We start from the raw sequence: 17,177 nt of genomic DNA on the forward strand, positions 1-17,177 counted from the left end.
ATGATATCTAAAGATAATTTTCATCTTGTTTTTTGTACTACAGCAAATAATAGTACAATTTATTAAACATTTAGTAATAATATTCAAAACTGTTACAATAATAATCAGATGCCTGACCATTACTGTGGTAAGGTAAACATTATTATTATTATTATTATTATTATTATTATTATTATTATTATTATTATTATTATTATTATTATTTATTTTAGGCATTAAAAGAAACCTTATGATTACTTTAATAAACCCGAAAGTTACAACGGATATGACATTAGCGCTCCAGTTTTCATTATCAGTGTTCCTAATAATATGACTTGCCAACAACATATTCCTTTGTAGGTTTTTTATAAATGGCGCCAGACATGCATAAGATCAAGTGTTTTGAATCCAACAAACGCAGGCTGTTTATTTATTTATTTATTGTTAAAAATATTTACTCAGGGTAAGTTGTATGTTTTAAGGAGACACTATGGATACACTCATTCAAAATGTATAGAACTATACATACATTCCACTATACATACATTGCACACAAATACTGTATAGTGCACAAGGTTTCTTTCAATGCCTAAGTAAATAACCAGGTGGTATTGGTTGTGTAATTAGGTTCCAAATGGGGATTACAGTACCTTGACTTGCTTGGTCCTGATTTATTTATTAATAAAGCATGCATTTAAGGACCATTGTAGATGTCCTTCATAGTGTGAGCTTTGTGACATTTCCAGCGGTCTAGATACACACGGTTGTCTTCATGCATAAAATATAATTAGTGCAGCTTTTCACACAACACTATTAATTAGAATATTTTTTTTTGAACAACAGTTGAATACTGACAGCAGGCAGAATATATTAGTCGTGGTTGTCTTTTTATTGCCAAGGAAGTATAAGCAAATGCATATAATGCAGTGTTTAAAATGTCATTAGATTTTTTTTTTTTTTTTCCAGATAAATGGTACGAATGTTTAACTAATAGATGATCTGATATGGTACAGTTATTACAAAAAATTGCTTGGTTTTGCCTGATTCTTGTTTTACCTTGCTTCATGTTTATTGTAAATTTCACATCTCTCCTTGTTGTAAGCATATTATATGTCATGGCAATTTATTGTCTGAAACAAATGCAAGGTAAAGCAATTAGTTGCAGAAATATAATTCTTTCAGTGTTTTGCTGGTATAAAATCATTCTTTGTAACTGCACATATAAACCCTTCATCACCTTTCTCATTTACATAACTGCCTTTAGTAGAAAATTAAGTTTTTTTAAAATTATGTAAATTATGTATAAAATTATGTCATTATGCTATAAAAATGACCTGAGTAAAATTAGATTCTAAAAGATTTAGAACTTAAAAATACAAAAACATGTTATCAATATTACAGAAAGATTTACCAAACATTACCAAGAGAGAGTAGTTCTGGCCAACTATTCTTATCAGTTTGCAAAGTGACAGTTTGTTTAAAAAATAAATACATTAATAATAATAATAATAATAATAATAATAATAATAATAATAATAATAATAATAATAATAATAAGAAGAAGAAGAAGAAGAAGAAGAAGAAGAAGAAGAAGAAGAAGAAGAAGAAGAAGTTTAATATTTGTATGACAGCAATTCCCTTGCTGTGATATGATTAAAATAACAAAACAATCCTTTACAAAAATATGTTTCCCCTTTAGAAAATTAAACTACAACATTTAGTATCTGTAACAACAGGGGTTACTAGTAGACTGTGGTGACATCTTAATGGTAGTCTTCAAGAGCAGATTTCAGCAGCTAATATAATCTATGAAGAGAATTAATCTTGTAGTTTGGGAGGTGCTTCAGTTTCAGCACAGTCACTTTTATAAGCCAGTACATTTGTATTCATTTTTCGTTCGCAACCCTCCTCCATCTCTACACCAACTGAGGTCTCACTGAAATTCTATAAAAAAACACATGACACTGAATAACACTGACTGCTAAGTTGTCTCTGCAGTGAAATAAATTCAGTGGGATAATGAGTGCTCTTCTTAGAGCCTGATTTATAATAATAGTTTATATTAATAGTTATTTACTGTTGGAGGTGTACATGCATTTTTATTTGTCATATATTTCTGTCAGAAGGGAATTCCAACTGCCATCCTCAATCTGGACCAGGCCTGAACTGGCTCCCTACAGTTCATCCCCACAGTTCATGTGTGGGTGTACCACAGACGGCACATATCTGAAAACTGTGCACTGACTCACTGTTTCCTGGGGTTTCTCTGCTATTTATGTCCAGTCATTGAACATGTTTTTTTTTAAGCTTTATGGGTTCTTTATTGATTAATGTATACCTGGTCACAGTAGGTATGAGCAAGTATAGTATAGATAAACAGATGTATTTATTACAGGTCCTGGTATCGTTTAATGCATATTCAATTGAGGCAAACATATTTTAACCAGATACTGTATGAAAAATAATACTGTTGTTCCAAAGCTTTTCCTGCTTCACTATCATCAGACGCACTTGGCAAATCTCTATTTAAGATAAGATGGGTTATATTCATGGCTTTAACACATTGTTTATTTAAAGAATGCTTTTTCAAAGACTTAATAGATCCCAGAGCTAATAGGACAGTCACAATAATAGGGCGTAATGTGAATATTCTGATAGTAAAACATAAATTGTCTTAGACAGTTATGCATTAGGAGGTGCATTCCCAAGCCTAGGTTATTCCATTTAAGTTGACCAGGACGGGTGATCGACCAATTTCCTCAGTGCATTACAGAACGTCATTTTGTTGTGCTTTTTTTGCAAAGCGCTTGAAGCAAGCATTAACATTGTTTATCTAGAAAGAATATGTCGACGTTCATCATAATTTAGCATTTTTGCAAGATTCTGACATCCTTTGGGGCATGTGTTACACCTCTCTTCTACACACACCTAACCTTGAATGTTTTCTCTGTCATGTGGTTTATGTGCCATCAACCACAAATGGAGGAAATACCTCCCTGGTATTGGTCCTTCTAAGCTACAATGACTCAGATAACATTAAATTGTACTGGAATAGATCCCTTCTTCTTAAACCTTTGTGTGGGATGAAGATGCTAAGGCTTAGGGTTACAAATAATTATCTGCTAGAACCCAGATATTCCGGGCAATAGTAAATAGATGTATTTCACCTGGTAGAAGATGTGGATGGATATAACTTAGTCCCTACGTTTTTTTTTTTTTTTTAAACTAAATTAGGTCTTGTCTTTGTCTTTCGAGAAAACCAAGTATAGTACAAGAGGTTGAATGTAGGCAGTTGTTTTAAAAAGATAAAACTACACTTCATTTCAGTTGTTAAGGAGCAAGTGGCTGAAGACATTGGAATGTTAGGTGTCACAAAATAGTTAAGATACAGCATACAAAAGAATCACAAACTTTTTTATTCTGTTAAAACGTGTATATAAAACACAAAGAAAATGTTGCTTGCTAAATTATACCTGTAAATGCAATGGGCTGGGATTCCAGTGACAGGTCACATTGTTAAGTCCCAGTGTGCAGACTGCAGTGTGACTTAACATAGAGCTTGAGCTTAGCACTATCATGCTAAGCAGCTGTCAGATAGCTTCTGTATCATTGCTGAATCTAAAAAAAAGACCTCAGTCAAAGGCTGAAAGGCTGTGTGTGTGTGTAATCAGCTTTACACACATTTTGTAGAATAAAATCATACGAAGATGCTAATCCACAAGTACCTCACAAATGGAAAAACAGCCTATAAGCAACTAGATCTTTAAAGGTTATTGGGCTTTCATAAATTGAAAATGGAATCAGTTAGTAAAAAGTCAGACAAATAAAATAGCGACTTATTAAGGACCATTGTAAGCAAACTAGACCTTTAAAGGTTATTAGGCGTTCATAGATTGAAAATGGAAACAGTTATTAAAAAGTCAGACAAAGCAGTGAATTATTACTATAACTCAGCCCATGGGCTAGAGTAAAGGTGTGTATTACATGCAAGACTATGTTTGATCATTTGTTTCTTTTGCTGTATCATTGAAGACTTGCTGCCCCTTATCTATTAGGTATGACTTTTCCTACTGCTATACCCAAAGCCTCTGAAATGTCAGCGACAGATGCCAAGATTTGTTGTTTGTTTTCATTGCATACAAACGTGTTTCCTGGTGGAATAACTTCTCCTCCAACATTAAGGAACAGCTTTAATCATTTTGATAAAACTTTTGTAATTTCCCAGAAAACGCATGTTAAGAGCCCTTATTAAGGTTTACCATGGCAAACTTACAGCCTTTTTACAGTTTAGTCATGCTTTTCACATGGTTGTGGTTTATGTTTACCATCGTTTTCCATGGTTACCATCATTTTCCATGGTTACCATAGTTTCTGTTATGCTTTACTGAACGCTTTGGTGTTTTGCCTTTATCAGTAACAGTGAAGATTAGCCACTTACAATTGGCCTACTCAGAAATACAGTGGAAACTGTGGAGAATTATTTGGGAAAGAAAAGAAAAAAATACAGTACATGGAAATGTGCACCTCTGAATCCTTGACAAAGAGACATGTTGGCGTGATCATCAAGTTACAAATCTGGGGCCATGCAAAATCTGTGGTTTGAAACCATTTTCCACCAGGCTGAACAAACAAGACTAAGTCCAATTATTTGAAACTAATTTACCTCCCTGCTGCAAAAGCAGTTCATTTTTAAATAATATTTTATTATTTTTAGAGCTACCGTACGTCACTCTCTTAACGTCAATAATGCACCTGCATATAATCTAATAAAGAGAAAGGCCACAACCATTCTGAATGCTCTTTTTTCTCCAACTGGATTTTGTTCCTCTCCATTAATGCACTAATGATGCATGCACAGCTTTTAACAGTAAATACGTATTTCCTTTCAAGAGCGAGAGCATTATTCCAAATGGCTGCTTGGAGATTGGAAACAATTTTTTGTAACCTTTCCTTCTCAAGAACATGTGTTTGCTTTTCTAATGGTCTATAAAGCCAGCTCAGGTGCACTGATATCATTAGCACCGATACTAATCCAATTTTCAAATGGAAAGGGTAAATCCAAGCCAGTGCATGTTGTGCAGTAGTTTTTTTAAGGACTGTGAGGTATGCATGATGCCCCTTACTTTGTTTTGTTTCTGTACACGGTATCCCATAAATCATTTATCATATAGGCAATATTTGTTTTGGAGTTTAGGATGTTCTCTCTTTTATCAGGCAGCCACACCCTGATGATTTTTTGTTCTGCTTTTCTTAGACATTTCACACCTGAAATAAATTGAAAGGCAACCAATTTTAACAGTTAGGCTTGTGGTGCCTGACTTATGGGACACCCTGTATAGAACACTAGCAAACACATTTTGGTTTGTACTTTGTGGTAAAACTCAACATCTTTTGGACAATTTCTTGGAAGAATACACAATCAGAATTTGATTGTTTAACAACACCTTAATTTCCCAGAAATACAAAGTTGACAAGAACATACTTGACATTGTACCAAATGGCATAATACCTAACTGTAACAGGGGCAACATGCCGTCACTGTCTTCTCGGACATATGCTTGAGTCTGCGGATCCCGGACCCGGTTGGTGGGTGTGTCTCATCAGAGTGTCTCGCTATAAAAGAGAGCCGCTGATACACCCTCGGGGCTGATGAGCCCAGAAGTCATGGTCCGTGGGACGGGTTTGGAAAACAATTGTGAGTAATTCCAACAACAGTAGGGTCTTATTATTAAAACAATAGCAAAATACTGTAGCTTGGGGGATTTCGATCCCACTGACTAGCATATCGAGTGTGATATAGTGGGATTATAGTGGGAGTACCACTCAGCTGCTGTTTTGGCTTTTGTTTTGCATTTTTGTGGTTCATTGTAGTACCTGTGTATTGTTCACATGTGTGTTACCATTTTCGGTTTTACCGTGCGCGTCTTTACAAAAGCAACCCCACACTAGGGCTACCATTGCTGCCCCTACTGGCGGTTACCTGTAACTGCAACAGGAGTGTCAGAAATACCTGGGCGACTGTGCAGCGTTTACAGTTCTCTATCAGCAGATGCCTGTCCCTTCCAGTGAAGTCATCAATGTAATTTCTCCCATCCCAAACACTGGATTTTGGTTTGATATTTCGTTCGTGCTGGACAATCCCTGGAGAAACTGACTTCCCCCTTTATTGTGTAACACTTTTTGCTCCGCATGCGTTTTCTGTTATTTTTCGACAGTATTAAAATAATCATTCAATATTTCCATTATACTGCAGTAAACATCTTAGCATAGCGGTACAGTGCTGAAACTGTATCTGTGCAATATGGAACACAATGAACATTATTGCTGCTGTAATAAAAAACATAGACTGTATTTTGTATTGTATGAGACCACTTTTTTTTTTTTTATAAATACACTTCATACTCCAAAATTACTAGAACTAATGTATTGTTAAGCCAGGGCTAGAAGTTAACTTTTTAAGGCAGTTGCTACCTGCCTGGAAAGTAGGTAGCAAAATGGTCTTATTCGGTAGTGGTTTATTTGACTAATAATTATATATCAAAATAATTAAAAAAATAAACACCTACCTACTGTTTTAAATAGACTGAATGTTTGACTGAAATGTGCAACTCAAAGGAATTGCCTCGTAAATTCAGAGAATATGATTGTTGCCCCATTTCTGAGTTAATTTGAATATATAATCAACTGTGGTTGATAACATATTATTAGTTTGATACATCACGTCTAAACTAAATTAACATGGTAAAACTAATTTGCTAAATTAGGTAATGGAATGTTGGATTACGTTCTGAATGGGAAGTTGAATTAATTCTCATGTATATTGACATGATAGATTACAACGAGAAACAGGTATTGAAAATACTAATGCAAAGTAGACACTCTGTGTGATAAGCCATATTCAATATTAGTATATTAACCATGTATGCTAATGATGTTATGGTTGTTGTAATCGTTTGACTATGGAATGGATGAACTGTACACTATTGACGCATATCTCTAACCAATAGTATTTCCTTTCTGTAATATTAGATTAGTTGTGCAACCCTTTTTATTCTTAAATAAACTATTGTTTTATATTTCTGACATGTTATGTGAATGTCGGTTATTGTCGAGGGAATCTGAGTTCTATATGATCCAGAACTTAAATATGGTATGTCTCTGTTATTATCATTGTGACGTTCTTAAACAGGGCGTCTTGAGACTCATTTATATTTAAATAAATTGTATATCTAATTCATTACACTGTAATAGTGAATTGCCTGTTACTGTGATGTGTTATTCTACTGGCTATAGAACCTTGGTTTATTATGTATTGTGCATGCTGTTGATCAAGTGTGTTTGATATATGATGGTGTATTGCTGTATTTAGATTAGGGCGCTTCCTTTAATGAAGTTTACACAGCTATACATGTGGATCAAAGGTTTTGTTATAGCCATATGTTCGGTAATCTTTGAATAGAATGGGGTAATGCTAATTTACAGTCTTTACTTTTAATAGTTAAGGACAAAAGAATAATAATGTCAATGATAATAATAATTAGTAAACAATATAATATAATGGTCGTGCTTGTAAACAAAGACGCTATTCATGCAGGCTAAACAAATATGTATAAATGAGAAGAATATATGAATGTTTTATTGTAAAATAATGTTTAGTTTATTTATTTTTGTATAAAATCATTCCAAGGGCAAATGTTTATTGAGTAATTAATCCTGTTAGGACCAGGCAGGGCTGGGGATTCTAAAATGCTGTGTCTTTCTTGAGGGGAGAGGATTATTAGGTCAGTCATGATCTTGCATGGGGAATGTCAGTCATTGAATGTACAACCTGCTAGTCTGTGTTATTCAATTTGTGTGCAGTATCCAGTGCCAAAATAAATATTTATACCTGTGAACACTACCATGTTGCTGTTTTCTTGTCCTGAGTAAATAATGCGATTGTGGGTGGGGGAAAGCGCGAACCATCACCCCATTACAGAAGGGTGCAAATCTTTTTTCGTCATCCAATTGACAAACAGATTATTTTTTTCAATCAAAATAAATAATACATTGTTTTAACTTACATGACTTGTTTGTTTTCTCAACATTATCTGATTAGCTGTATCCCTCACAAACTGCTTTTTTGTGTGTTCAGTGTCTACTCTGTGATAGCGTGTGCTCTTTGATGAGACATACTTTGAGAAGGTTCATTTGGAACCTTTGTTCTATCTTCAAAATCGCTTTAGTGAAAATTCTAATGAGGCCACTCCCCAAATATATTGGTCTGTGGTAGCACAGGCTTAAAACTCGGCGCAAAACATGGTTCCAAGATCACTTCTGATTGCACCTGTTTGCACCCACCAAACGCCCCATAACCGTCCACTAACGACTATTGCCTTTGCGTTACTTCCATTGTGACATGATGAGAATTGGGCACACAGTTTCAAAGTAAAACAGTGTCAGAAATCAAACCATTCTGTGTTGTAAAGTTCAATAGCAAAACTATGGTACATATCTGTTTGTTTTTGAAAACGCCCTTTTCACCACTGGTAATTTGTTATCTGTAGTCTATCAAAGGGCAGTGTTTATAAACTTAATTGTAGAACTAACATTTTCTCAATTCTTTCCCTAACATTTAGGACATGCCAAACCGATGTTTGTATTCATTTGTTACAGGAAGATTTTCAGGGAATACTCATTTCCATCCCTGAATGACCGCAGAATGCAGGAACTGGGTTACAAATGGTGCACCTTCAGAAGTTCTAATAGCAAACTACAAGCTAAGGAGAATTCCCTCACATCCCCAGTCAGAAACAGAGGAGGATATGATACAGAGACGAAAGTTCTTGGAACCGCACTCTTTAGGACTGAACCCGTTGATCTTCAACAAGAAAGCCAGGTAAGATACATTTGCAGTATTGGTGGCCATCACAAACAATGAGTAAGGTGAAGTCTTATTCAGAGATACCATTGAATTCTTTCTTAAAGAGCTAATTATCTTAAGTAATGTATTCTCTTCTTGTTTAGATGTGCTTTGTATGTCATTTTCTGTTTGTATGTCATTTTCTGTCAACACATCTGCTGACTTTTTTTCACCGTCGAGTCATATGTCATTCGTTTGTTCCCGTTTGTGCGGTTGAAACAAACATTTGTGCCGCTGTGGTTTTTAAGATCGTAACGATTATTTTTTAGGGGAGTGACATCACTCAGCCCCCTTACAATAACAGAATTGAACCACACTTTTTCATTCTTTTGTGCTACATTTGTGCTGGTTTGTGCCGTTTAAACCAACATTTGTGTTGTTATGGTTTTTGAGATACAATTATTTTCTAGGGGCGTGACACTCAGCCCCCTTACAATAACGGAATGTTGTCATGTGTTATACGTTTGTTGTTGTGTGTTTTTTTTTTTTTGCGTGCAGTGTTTCTATTATAAGGGCAGTGTCTCAGTGCTGTCTGACAAACAAACTTCAAATCATTTGTAAACTGGCAGTAGGTAGTAAGGTAAAACAGCAGTGGAATATGGACGAGGTGTACAAAAGAAGGCAACAGAATCCAGTGAAACTGAAGTGGAGGAGCAGGAGCTGATTCTGGGGGATCGCATTCCCCACTGAACAGCCCCAATCTGCATTGAAAAACTATTACTTTGAGCAGCAAGGTGAGTTACAAATTATTTATAAGTTGTGTGTTTCCCCTCCTGTACTATTGTAATATAGACCTTTATTGTTCAGTTAGAAATTTAAAAAAAAAGAACACACCTTTAACATTCTACTGTGCTCATGCTGTCCCTGTCTCAGTAGCGCGGTGGTAGCCACTGAGGGTGTGTAGTGCTGTGGTCTCTCCTCTTTATTAGTTTATTTTATTTAAGAAATGTTTGTATTATTCAATGTTTTATTTTACTACACATTTTTTATATAGACTGAAGTATTGTTTTTAATTTAGAGGGTGTTACTGTTTGTATAAGAAGTTTTATTTTGATATTTACTATGTTAGAAATCAACGGTACTTCACAACTTTTTAATTATTTTTCATTTTTCAGAGAAAACATATGAATTACAACATGTATTGTTCACAATTAATAATAACATTATTCAATAATTTTAAACGGGTGAAAGAAACCTTAGACTAATTAAACAATTACCTGAAGAAATACACAATTACAGTTACATTCAGATCTAACCTGCTGTAAACCTGTCTATTTCAACAGCACCAAAGATGCCCCTCAACATTTTTGCTCTGAGAACACAGACATCTTTCTGCACACCCATTTGAGCTACGTTCTTCACTAGTTGTAATTGACCCCAGATCTGCATTGAAATGGGAATACTGTACTGGCAAAACACATGAATCCTTTGTGTAGAGCACAGTGTAAGGGCATAACTTGACTTCTGAGTTTACTGATATGACTGCCTTTGACAAGTCATCATACTTCTCGCAAGTTCCTTTTTCAATATGCAAAGTAGTGACTAAGTAAGTATTTGCTAGCAGGTTGGCAAAAAGCAATGACACCTCTGAATGTGAATTTCTCCCCATTTAATTCCATTTTGTGTGGAAATTCTCAATAGGGATAGTGCCTTTCTTTTCATTGCTCGAGCAATATCCCACGTCAGTATCAATACAAAGAGGCTGTCCAGTTGTCAAGGTGTGGGTTGCAGTCCCATTACACAGCATGTTCTCTGAAATAAAGTGGTAAATAATTGCATTTCTACATGGATATTCTCAACATCCGGAACTTTTGCAATACAGTTGGATTGGCCAGGTTTAATTCCTTGCTTAACTGCCTCTGCTCGTCCTGCCACTAACGTGACATTACGTGAAACTCCATCATGCATCTAGGCACTGTTATGAATGATTTTGAAATGATAGTTACTTAAACAACAAACACTTTAAAATAAGTTTATGTAATTTCAATGTACCTAACACATGATTTCCTACTGATTTCAAATTAAATTCCTATTGAATTCAAAAGTCACAAGTTCATGACATACTTTTCATGACTTCATAACATTTCCCTCAATACACATGAACTAGTCATGAACAGACACTTATTTTAAAGTGTTACCAACAAAACTGTTATTGTTCTGACACTGAATAACAACTTTTTAGGTACCGGTAGCCTTTTTTTCCCCCCTGTGTTGCTGAATGCAGTGATGCAAGTAGGACTGTTACCTTGGCATCCCTACTTGCATCACTGCTTTAAGCAATAGAGTGTGTTGCAGTTTTTTAAAGAAAATAAAAAATATTAAACAGACCTTTTCCATTATTGATACATGCATGTCTTAATTTTTTTAGTCAAACAGTTGTTGAAACACAGGAGTGTTGCATAATTAAGGTGACCAGATTTTTAACTCCTTAAACTGGGACAGTATGAAAATATGATGAATAACTTCCAACTTCCAAGCTACGGGGAAGCTCTATGGTTTTTATTTTCACTTGGGCAATGTTTGAGCTAATATCATATTGAAAGTGAATGCAGAGACTCATGGTGATATTCAGAGTGGAATATTTTACTTTCAAAAACATTTTTTTTATGAATAAATGATCTTATTGTCTTTGTAATTTAATTTCTACACAACACATATAGTTATTACTTTACACAGCAGAAATTCCAATGTCCAATCTGCAACCCACACCCTTCCTGTATGGAAAGATTACATAGCTCAATATTTCTATTTATAAAATGGAATATATATATATATATATATATATATATATATATATATATATATATATATATATATATATATATATATATATATTTTTAATATATATATATATATATATATATATATATATATATATATATATATATATATATATAATTTCTTGCCATTTAATATGACATGGTGTTTGTTCTGTATATTTTTTTCTTTTGCAGTTTCTGCTTGGATCATTAGTGTGTCGTGATTAATAGATACTAGGAATTTTTTTCAGCCACTTTCTACTATTAAACTGTTACTATTAAAGGGGGTGAAAAGTGTTAAATATCTTTTGACTGTGTACAATATATGAAGGCTACTGATCAGCTTTTCTGTTTGGAAACTGCCCTGATTGCAGAAACACGAATTTCCTTCTGAAGTAGTTATCAAGCATGGTAGATAGTAATCCACGTAGCAAAACCTTTAAGTTTCTCTGAATAGTTGTATTTCCAAATTCCCCCTTTAACATGCTGTAAGCTGACGAGTATCACTTAAAATGGAAGGGTACCTGTTAAAAACATGTAAATTACATGATGAAATTTCCTGTCTATTCCATTTTTCAGAACCAATCAATGAACATGAGCATCTTCTGACAATTTAAATTAGATAACTACACATTTTATGAAGTCTAATTCCTTTGCTGATGTTGGCTGTTTAATTTTTTGAGTCAACCGTATAGGCTGAGACATGGATCAAGGTGTCATAACAATAAATCATATTTATTTTCTGCTCAATGAAATGCTGTCGCTTTTTTTTTTTAACAAAACAAATACTATTTAATCTTCCTTAATAGGAGCATAAGCTTTAGCCTATTTAAAATGCACATAGAAGCTTTCAGATTTCAGATCAAGCGATACCCGTCGGCTTAAAACATGTTAAAAAGGTTATTTGGAAATAAAATTATTTGGAGAAACTTAAAGGGGTGAACCTCACTTCCAGCCCCCCCAGTGATCCAAGCCCTGACATTCGCCTCTTTTGCTGAAGGAAAAATATGTTTTTATCAATGTGTTGTTTTTCTTCTATAAAGTAATAGCTGTCACACGTATGCAGCTGATAACATTAATCTTAAATATGAATAATCCTTTGTCTCTACTTTTTTCTTAAACTTTGCAGGATAAAATATACTTCTATAAAAATAAGGGGTCAGCAAATTAAAAAGAGATTTATCCTGGTAAGGCAGCGTATTTAAATGTTTTTTTTAAAGAAGAAAATGAAACGAGGGCATGATTCTTTTTTTGTAATTGTTTTAAACTATTTGTATCATATACAGTACTCAACTATCAATGTAAATAATATTTTGAAAGAAATGAAATGGCCACCAGGAGATCTGAAACTATTGTATTTAATTATTGCTGAAAACAACATAAAATGTGTACTTAAAGAAATAAAAAATGTGCTTAAACATGAATTTTCGAAATGTGAAAATAACTATTTTGTATTATTCACTAACATGTTTTTTAGAGGGTACCTGTGGTGAACTGAAAGTGAATATAGACTTATTTCAGTAGAAAATATGCTTCCAAATACTTGTCATATTTTACAGCCTTTCTTATTGTTGTGGTGGGCTATTTTGATGCACAAAGTGTTCAAACCACGACAAGCTTCAGTGCGCTGTGTTGTAAACATGTCAAGGTAATGTGACATGACAGCATTGATTTCTGCAATTGTTACCTATAGCTACACACAAAGCAGTCATTTGCGAACAGATATACAAATATGGATGAAGAGAATAGTTCTAACAAAATGCAATGGTACCTCTATGAACATTTATTGTTAGACTGCAGTAGTCAAACCTCTTCAGGCAGTGGTAGTGATGATTCAGAGGAGGATAGCCGCCAGTTCATTTTAGCAACCGTCAGTGGATAAACCCACCCTCAGTTCTCTGTGATTGGTTGCAAATATGAATGTTGACTATTCAGTCATTTTCTAGATTTGCACAGCACTGTACTGTTGCTTTTTAATGCAACTGGTTGTTCAACTTTCTCTTTTGTCAAATCAGGTGTCATTGTTAGATCTAGTAACACAGCAGGCTGCATGAAAATACAATATACTGTTACCAGGATGACGATGCTCAGGGAGAAAAAAATGGATGAAATGAGCGTCCCAAGAAAGGTTTCGGGGACACTGGGACCAGTGTTCCAAAAGTGGGATGTCCGGTCACTGTATATATATATATATATATATATATATATATATATATATATATATATATATATATATTATATATATATATATACGCTTTCATCTGAGAGTGCCTGGTAGCAGAGCACAAATGTTAGTGTTATCCAGTGCCTACCCTCTTAACAATACTTGAATGAATGAAAAGTGTCAATAAATATTGAAGGAAAGCTGCACTGATGATAATTTTGCAGCTGTTACCTTTCTGTCCTATATCTTGAATGATTTGATTCACTCATTCCCAGTTCTAGGGTGGCATAAATATAGTGCTCTGTGACACACATGTGAAATAACCATAACACACAAATATTGAGTAAATATTACTTAAAACTCATGATGTTTCAAGACAACATCAAACGTTTATTGTGTTGCTTTAAGTGAACATAAAGAAAAATGTGAATGCAGTGCACCAGCTGTATATTAAATCAGGTTTCATCCAACTGAAAGAGGATATTCTGATCCAAGTTTACCCCTAAAACATTTAAAAATAAATCACAGCTCCTCAAAGTCGAGCTTATAATTCTTCAACACTTTTACCAACCATTGCAACACTGAAATAGTGTTAGAAGGTACTAACTTTCAGTGAGTACCGTATTTGCTTAAGTAAATGTCAACCTCGTGTAAAAGTTGACCCCCCCCCCCCCCCCCCCCATTGTGAGGGCGATATTCCAGTATAATTTTTTTTTCCCTAAATATATATTAGATATCCTGATGGCGTTTGAGTGGCAGATTTCCAAAAATAACAATTTTATAAGAACTTCTATCTTGAACCGCAATACAGTATTTTTTTATAGCCTACAGTAGTAATATTTTAGTATACAAGCCCCACCCCCACTTCCTTCCTAGCCCGCAGGGAAGTATGTGTTTCAATGGAATGTGGGCGGTTGTGTGGTCTGGTTGTAATTGAATGAAACTATGTCTGTGTTTTTCGTGACAGCTCCTGGATGTAAACATGCCTGGGATTATATATATATATATATATATATATATATATATATATATATATATATATATATATATATATATATATATATATATATATATATATATATATATATATATATATATATATATATATATATATATACATATAGACAATGTCACAAAATCATTTTTGCCAAATGTTTGCATGTTTGATTTTGATTTGAGAGAAATTAGAAGCATTTGCTCTGGCAACGAGGGCAACAAGGATTTTCCCACAACAATGTAGGTGCTGCTGTTTCCCACAGAAGCACTATGCTGCAGGTCACGCAATAGAAAAGGTAATATTATTATTATTATTATTATTATTATTATTATTATTATTATGCCCCTCCGTAGTGTTCATGCTGCCGCTGGTTATCGCTATCAGTAAATGTAGGCTTTTAGTATAAATTATTGATTGGTTCAACCACATAATCAGCTTGAGGGGTTGAAATTCTGACACAAAACCCAAATTTTAATAGTTGTGAACAATGAGTTCGTTTATGCCATTCAACCTACATCCAGAATCGTAGAGGTGGGGTACAACGTCCTGTATAGATGATAATGAAGACCTCCAATAAATGTGGGGAATTTACCTATGAAAAAAAAACGTGACTGAATTCCCTATTACACCATTGTGTCGTCGTTTTTTTTAAGTTCCTAAGATCCAATGTGTGTGTGTATATATATATATATATATATATATATATATATATATATATATATATATAAACAAATCTGTTCAAATAAAATAGTAGAAATGAAAAAACAAGTTTTTCAGCACAAATTGATATACATAGTTTCAGTGAGCTGATATATAGAGATGGTAATCATGCCTTTATTGCAAGGGACTTAGTGCTTAGCACAAACCGGAGGAAAAGTAGCACAAACGAATGAGACAAGTTTGGTTCAATTCTGTTATTGTAGGGGGGCTGAGTGACGTCACTCCCCGAAAAGAATAAAAGTTAATATCTTAAAAACCATAGCAGCACAAACTAGCACAACGAATGATATAGGACTCAACGTTTGTGCTGTTTGTAGGCTGGCCAACTACATAAAGCTCTCAGTAAGGCCTTCAAACATTTTCAACAAATAATCTGCTATGTTATTCTAAACAACACGAACAGAAGATAAGATAACTGTGATATTTCAAACCCACTCTTTAAACTGCATATAAATACAGACCCAGCTTTGAATATTACAGTGGCAGGGAGGAACCCCTGCCTGTAAATAGTGTTTGGTTTGGCTGTGGGGGCACAAATAAAGATTTATTATTTTGTATTTAAGTTTGGCAGGGTTGGGGTTAATTACATCCCTGCCAAACCCACATTGACCTCTCGGCCCCTTGCTGTGCGCCAATCAGCAGCATTAATTCGCTCATTCCCTCAGGCCAGTTTTCTCTGTGATCCATTCGATTAAATCATCCAGCTGGGGATCCTGGCTAGCCAAAGCAGGCATTTCAAATGCATTCAAAGTCATGCCCATACACCCCTTACTCTGCCATCTCTTTGGTATTGGAAGGGACAATTATTATTTATTATTATTATATTATTATTATTATTATTATTATTATTATTATTATTATAACTTAGTTAACATTTTCTACTGCAGCAGCCAAATGATTTTTGCTCAACATATACAGTGTACTGCTGAACCTGCTGGATGACTTTCTCCTCATTTCTAAATCCACGGCCCTCCTTGAGTTATTTCCTATTGTCATTGCAACATCTCTCTGGGTATCCACCCCTCCGCAATCTCCTGTCATCACCCTTCAAGAATACATGGCCGTTGCCCTCGCTCCTTCTACCAGTTCTTCCTACACAACTGGCTGATTCTCCTTCACAACCTTCTGAAAGCAAATTCGGATTTCTCCTCTCATCTGCTCAAGAATACATGGCTGCCACCCTTGCTCTTTCTACTCGCTCCTCCTATGCAACTGGCTGGTTAGCCTACTCAACGTTTTGCATACCAATTACTACGGACATTCTATTTTCCTAATCACAACCCTCTGCCCAGATTATTTCTCTTCTTTCAATGATCTAGTCATGGAATCTCTTTGCCTTGCTGTCTTCTTTGGTTCTCTCTGCTGCTCTGAATTCTCTGTTCCTCCCCCTTCACAGTATTGCTAGTATGCCTGGAGTGGAGGCCATCTCGCCGATGGGACCACCAGAGGTTTCCTCCCAAAAAGTAGGGGGACGGGGGACGGGGGGGTTAATCTCCAGTGAACGAGATTAGTTTAAAAAAAAAAAATCATAATTCATATTTGATTTGCATTGGTGGTACAGTTGCGGGGTGCCGAGTGTCTCTTTTGGGGCTAAGTGAAGCTCACTTCCCAGCTACCGATGGATTTGTCTTCCGCGAGGAAGGTTCTCCGTGAGTC

The 17,177-nt window shown here is 34.8% G+C and overlaps 1 protein-coding gene across 2 annotated transcripts in view; it reads left to right on the forward strand.

Moving 5' to 3' along the window:
- Positions 1-17,177, forward strand: part of LOC121316108 — an 89,834-nt gene that overhangs the window by 35,387 nt on the left and 37,270 nt on the right. For both annotated transcript variants that reach the window (XM_041250882.1, XM_041250883.1), the window contains exon 5: positions 8,635-8,857. In XM_041250882.1, coding sequence (XP_041106816.1) covers positions 8,635-8,857 — 223 coding nt within the window. The remainder of the gene's footprint in view (positions 1-8,634; positions 8,858-17,177) is intronic.

Source organism: Polyodon spathula, chromosome 5, assembly GCF_017654505.1.
Source record: "Polyodon spathula isolate WHYD16114869_AA chromosome 5, ASM1765450v1, whole genome shotgun sequence".
Taxonomy (NCBI): Eukaryota; Metazoa; Chordata; class Actinopteri; order Acipenseriformes; family Polyodontidae; genus Polyodon; species Polyodon spathula.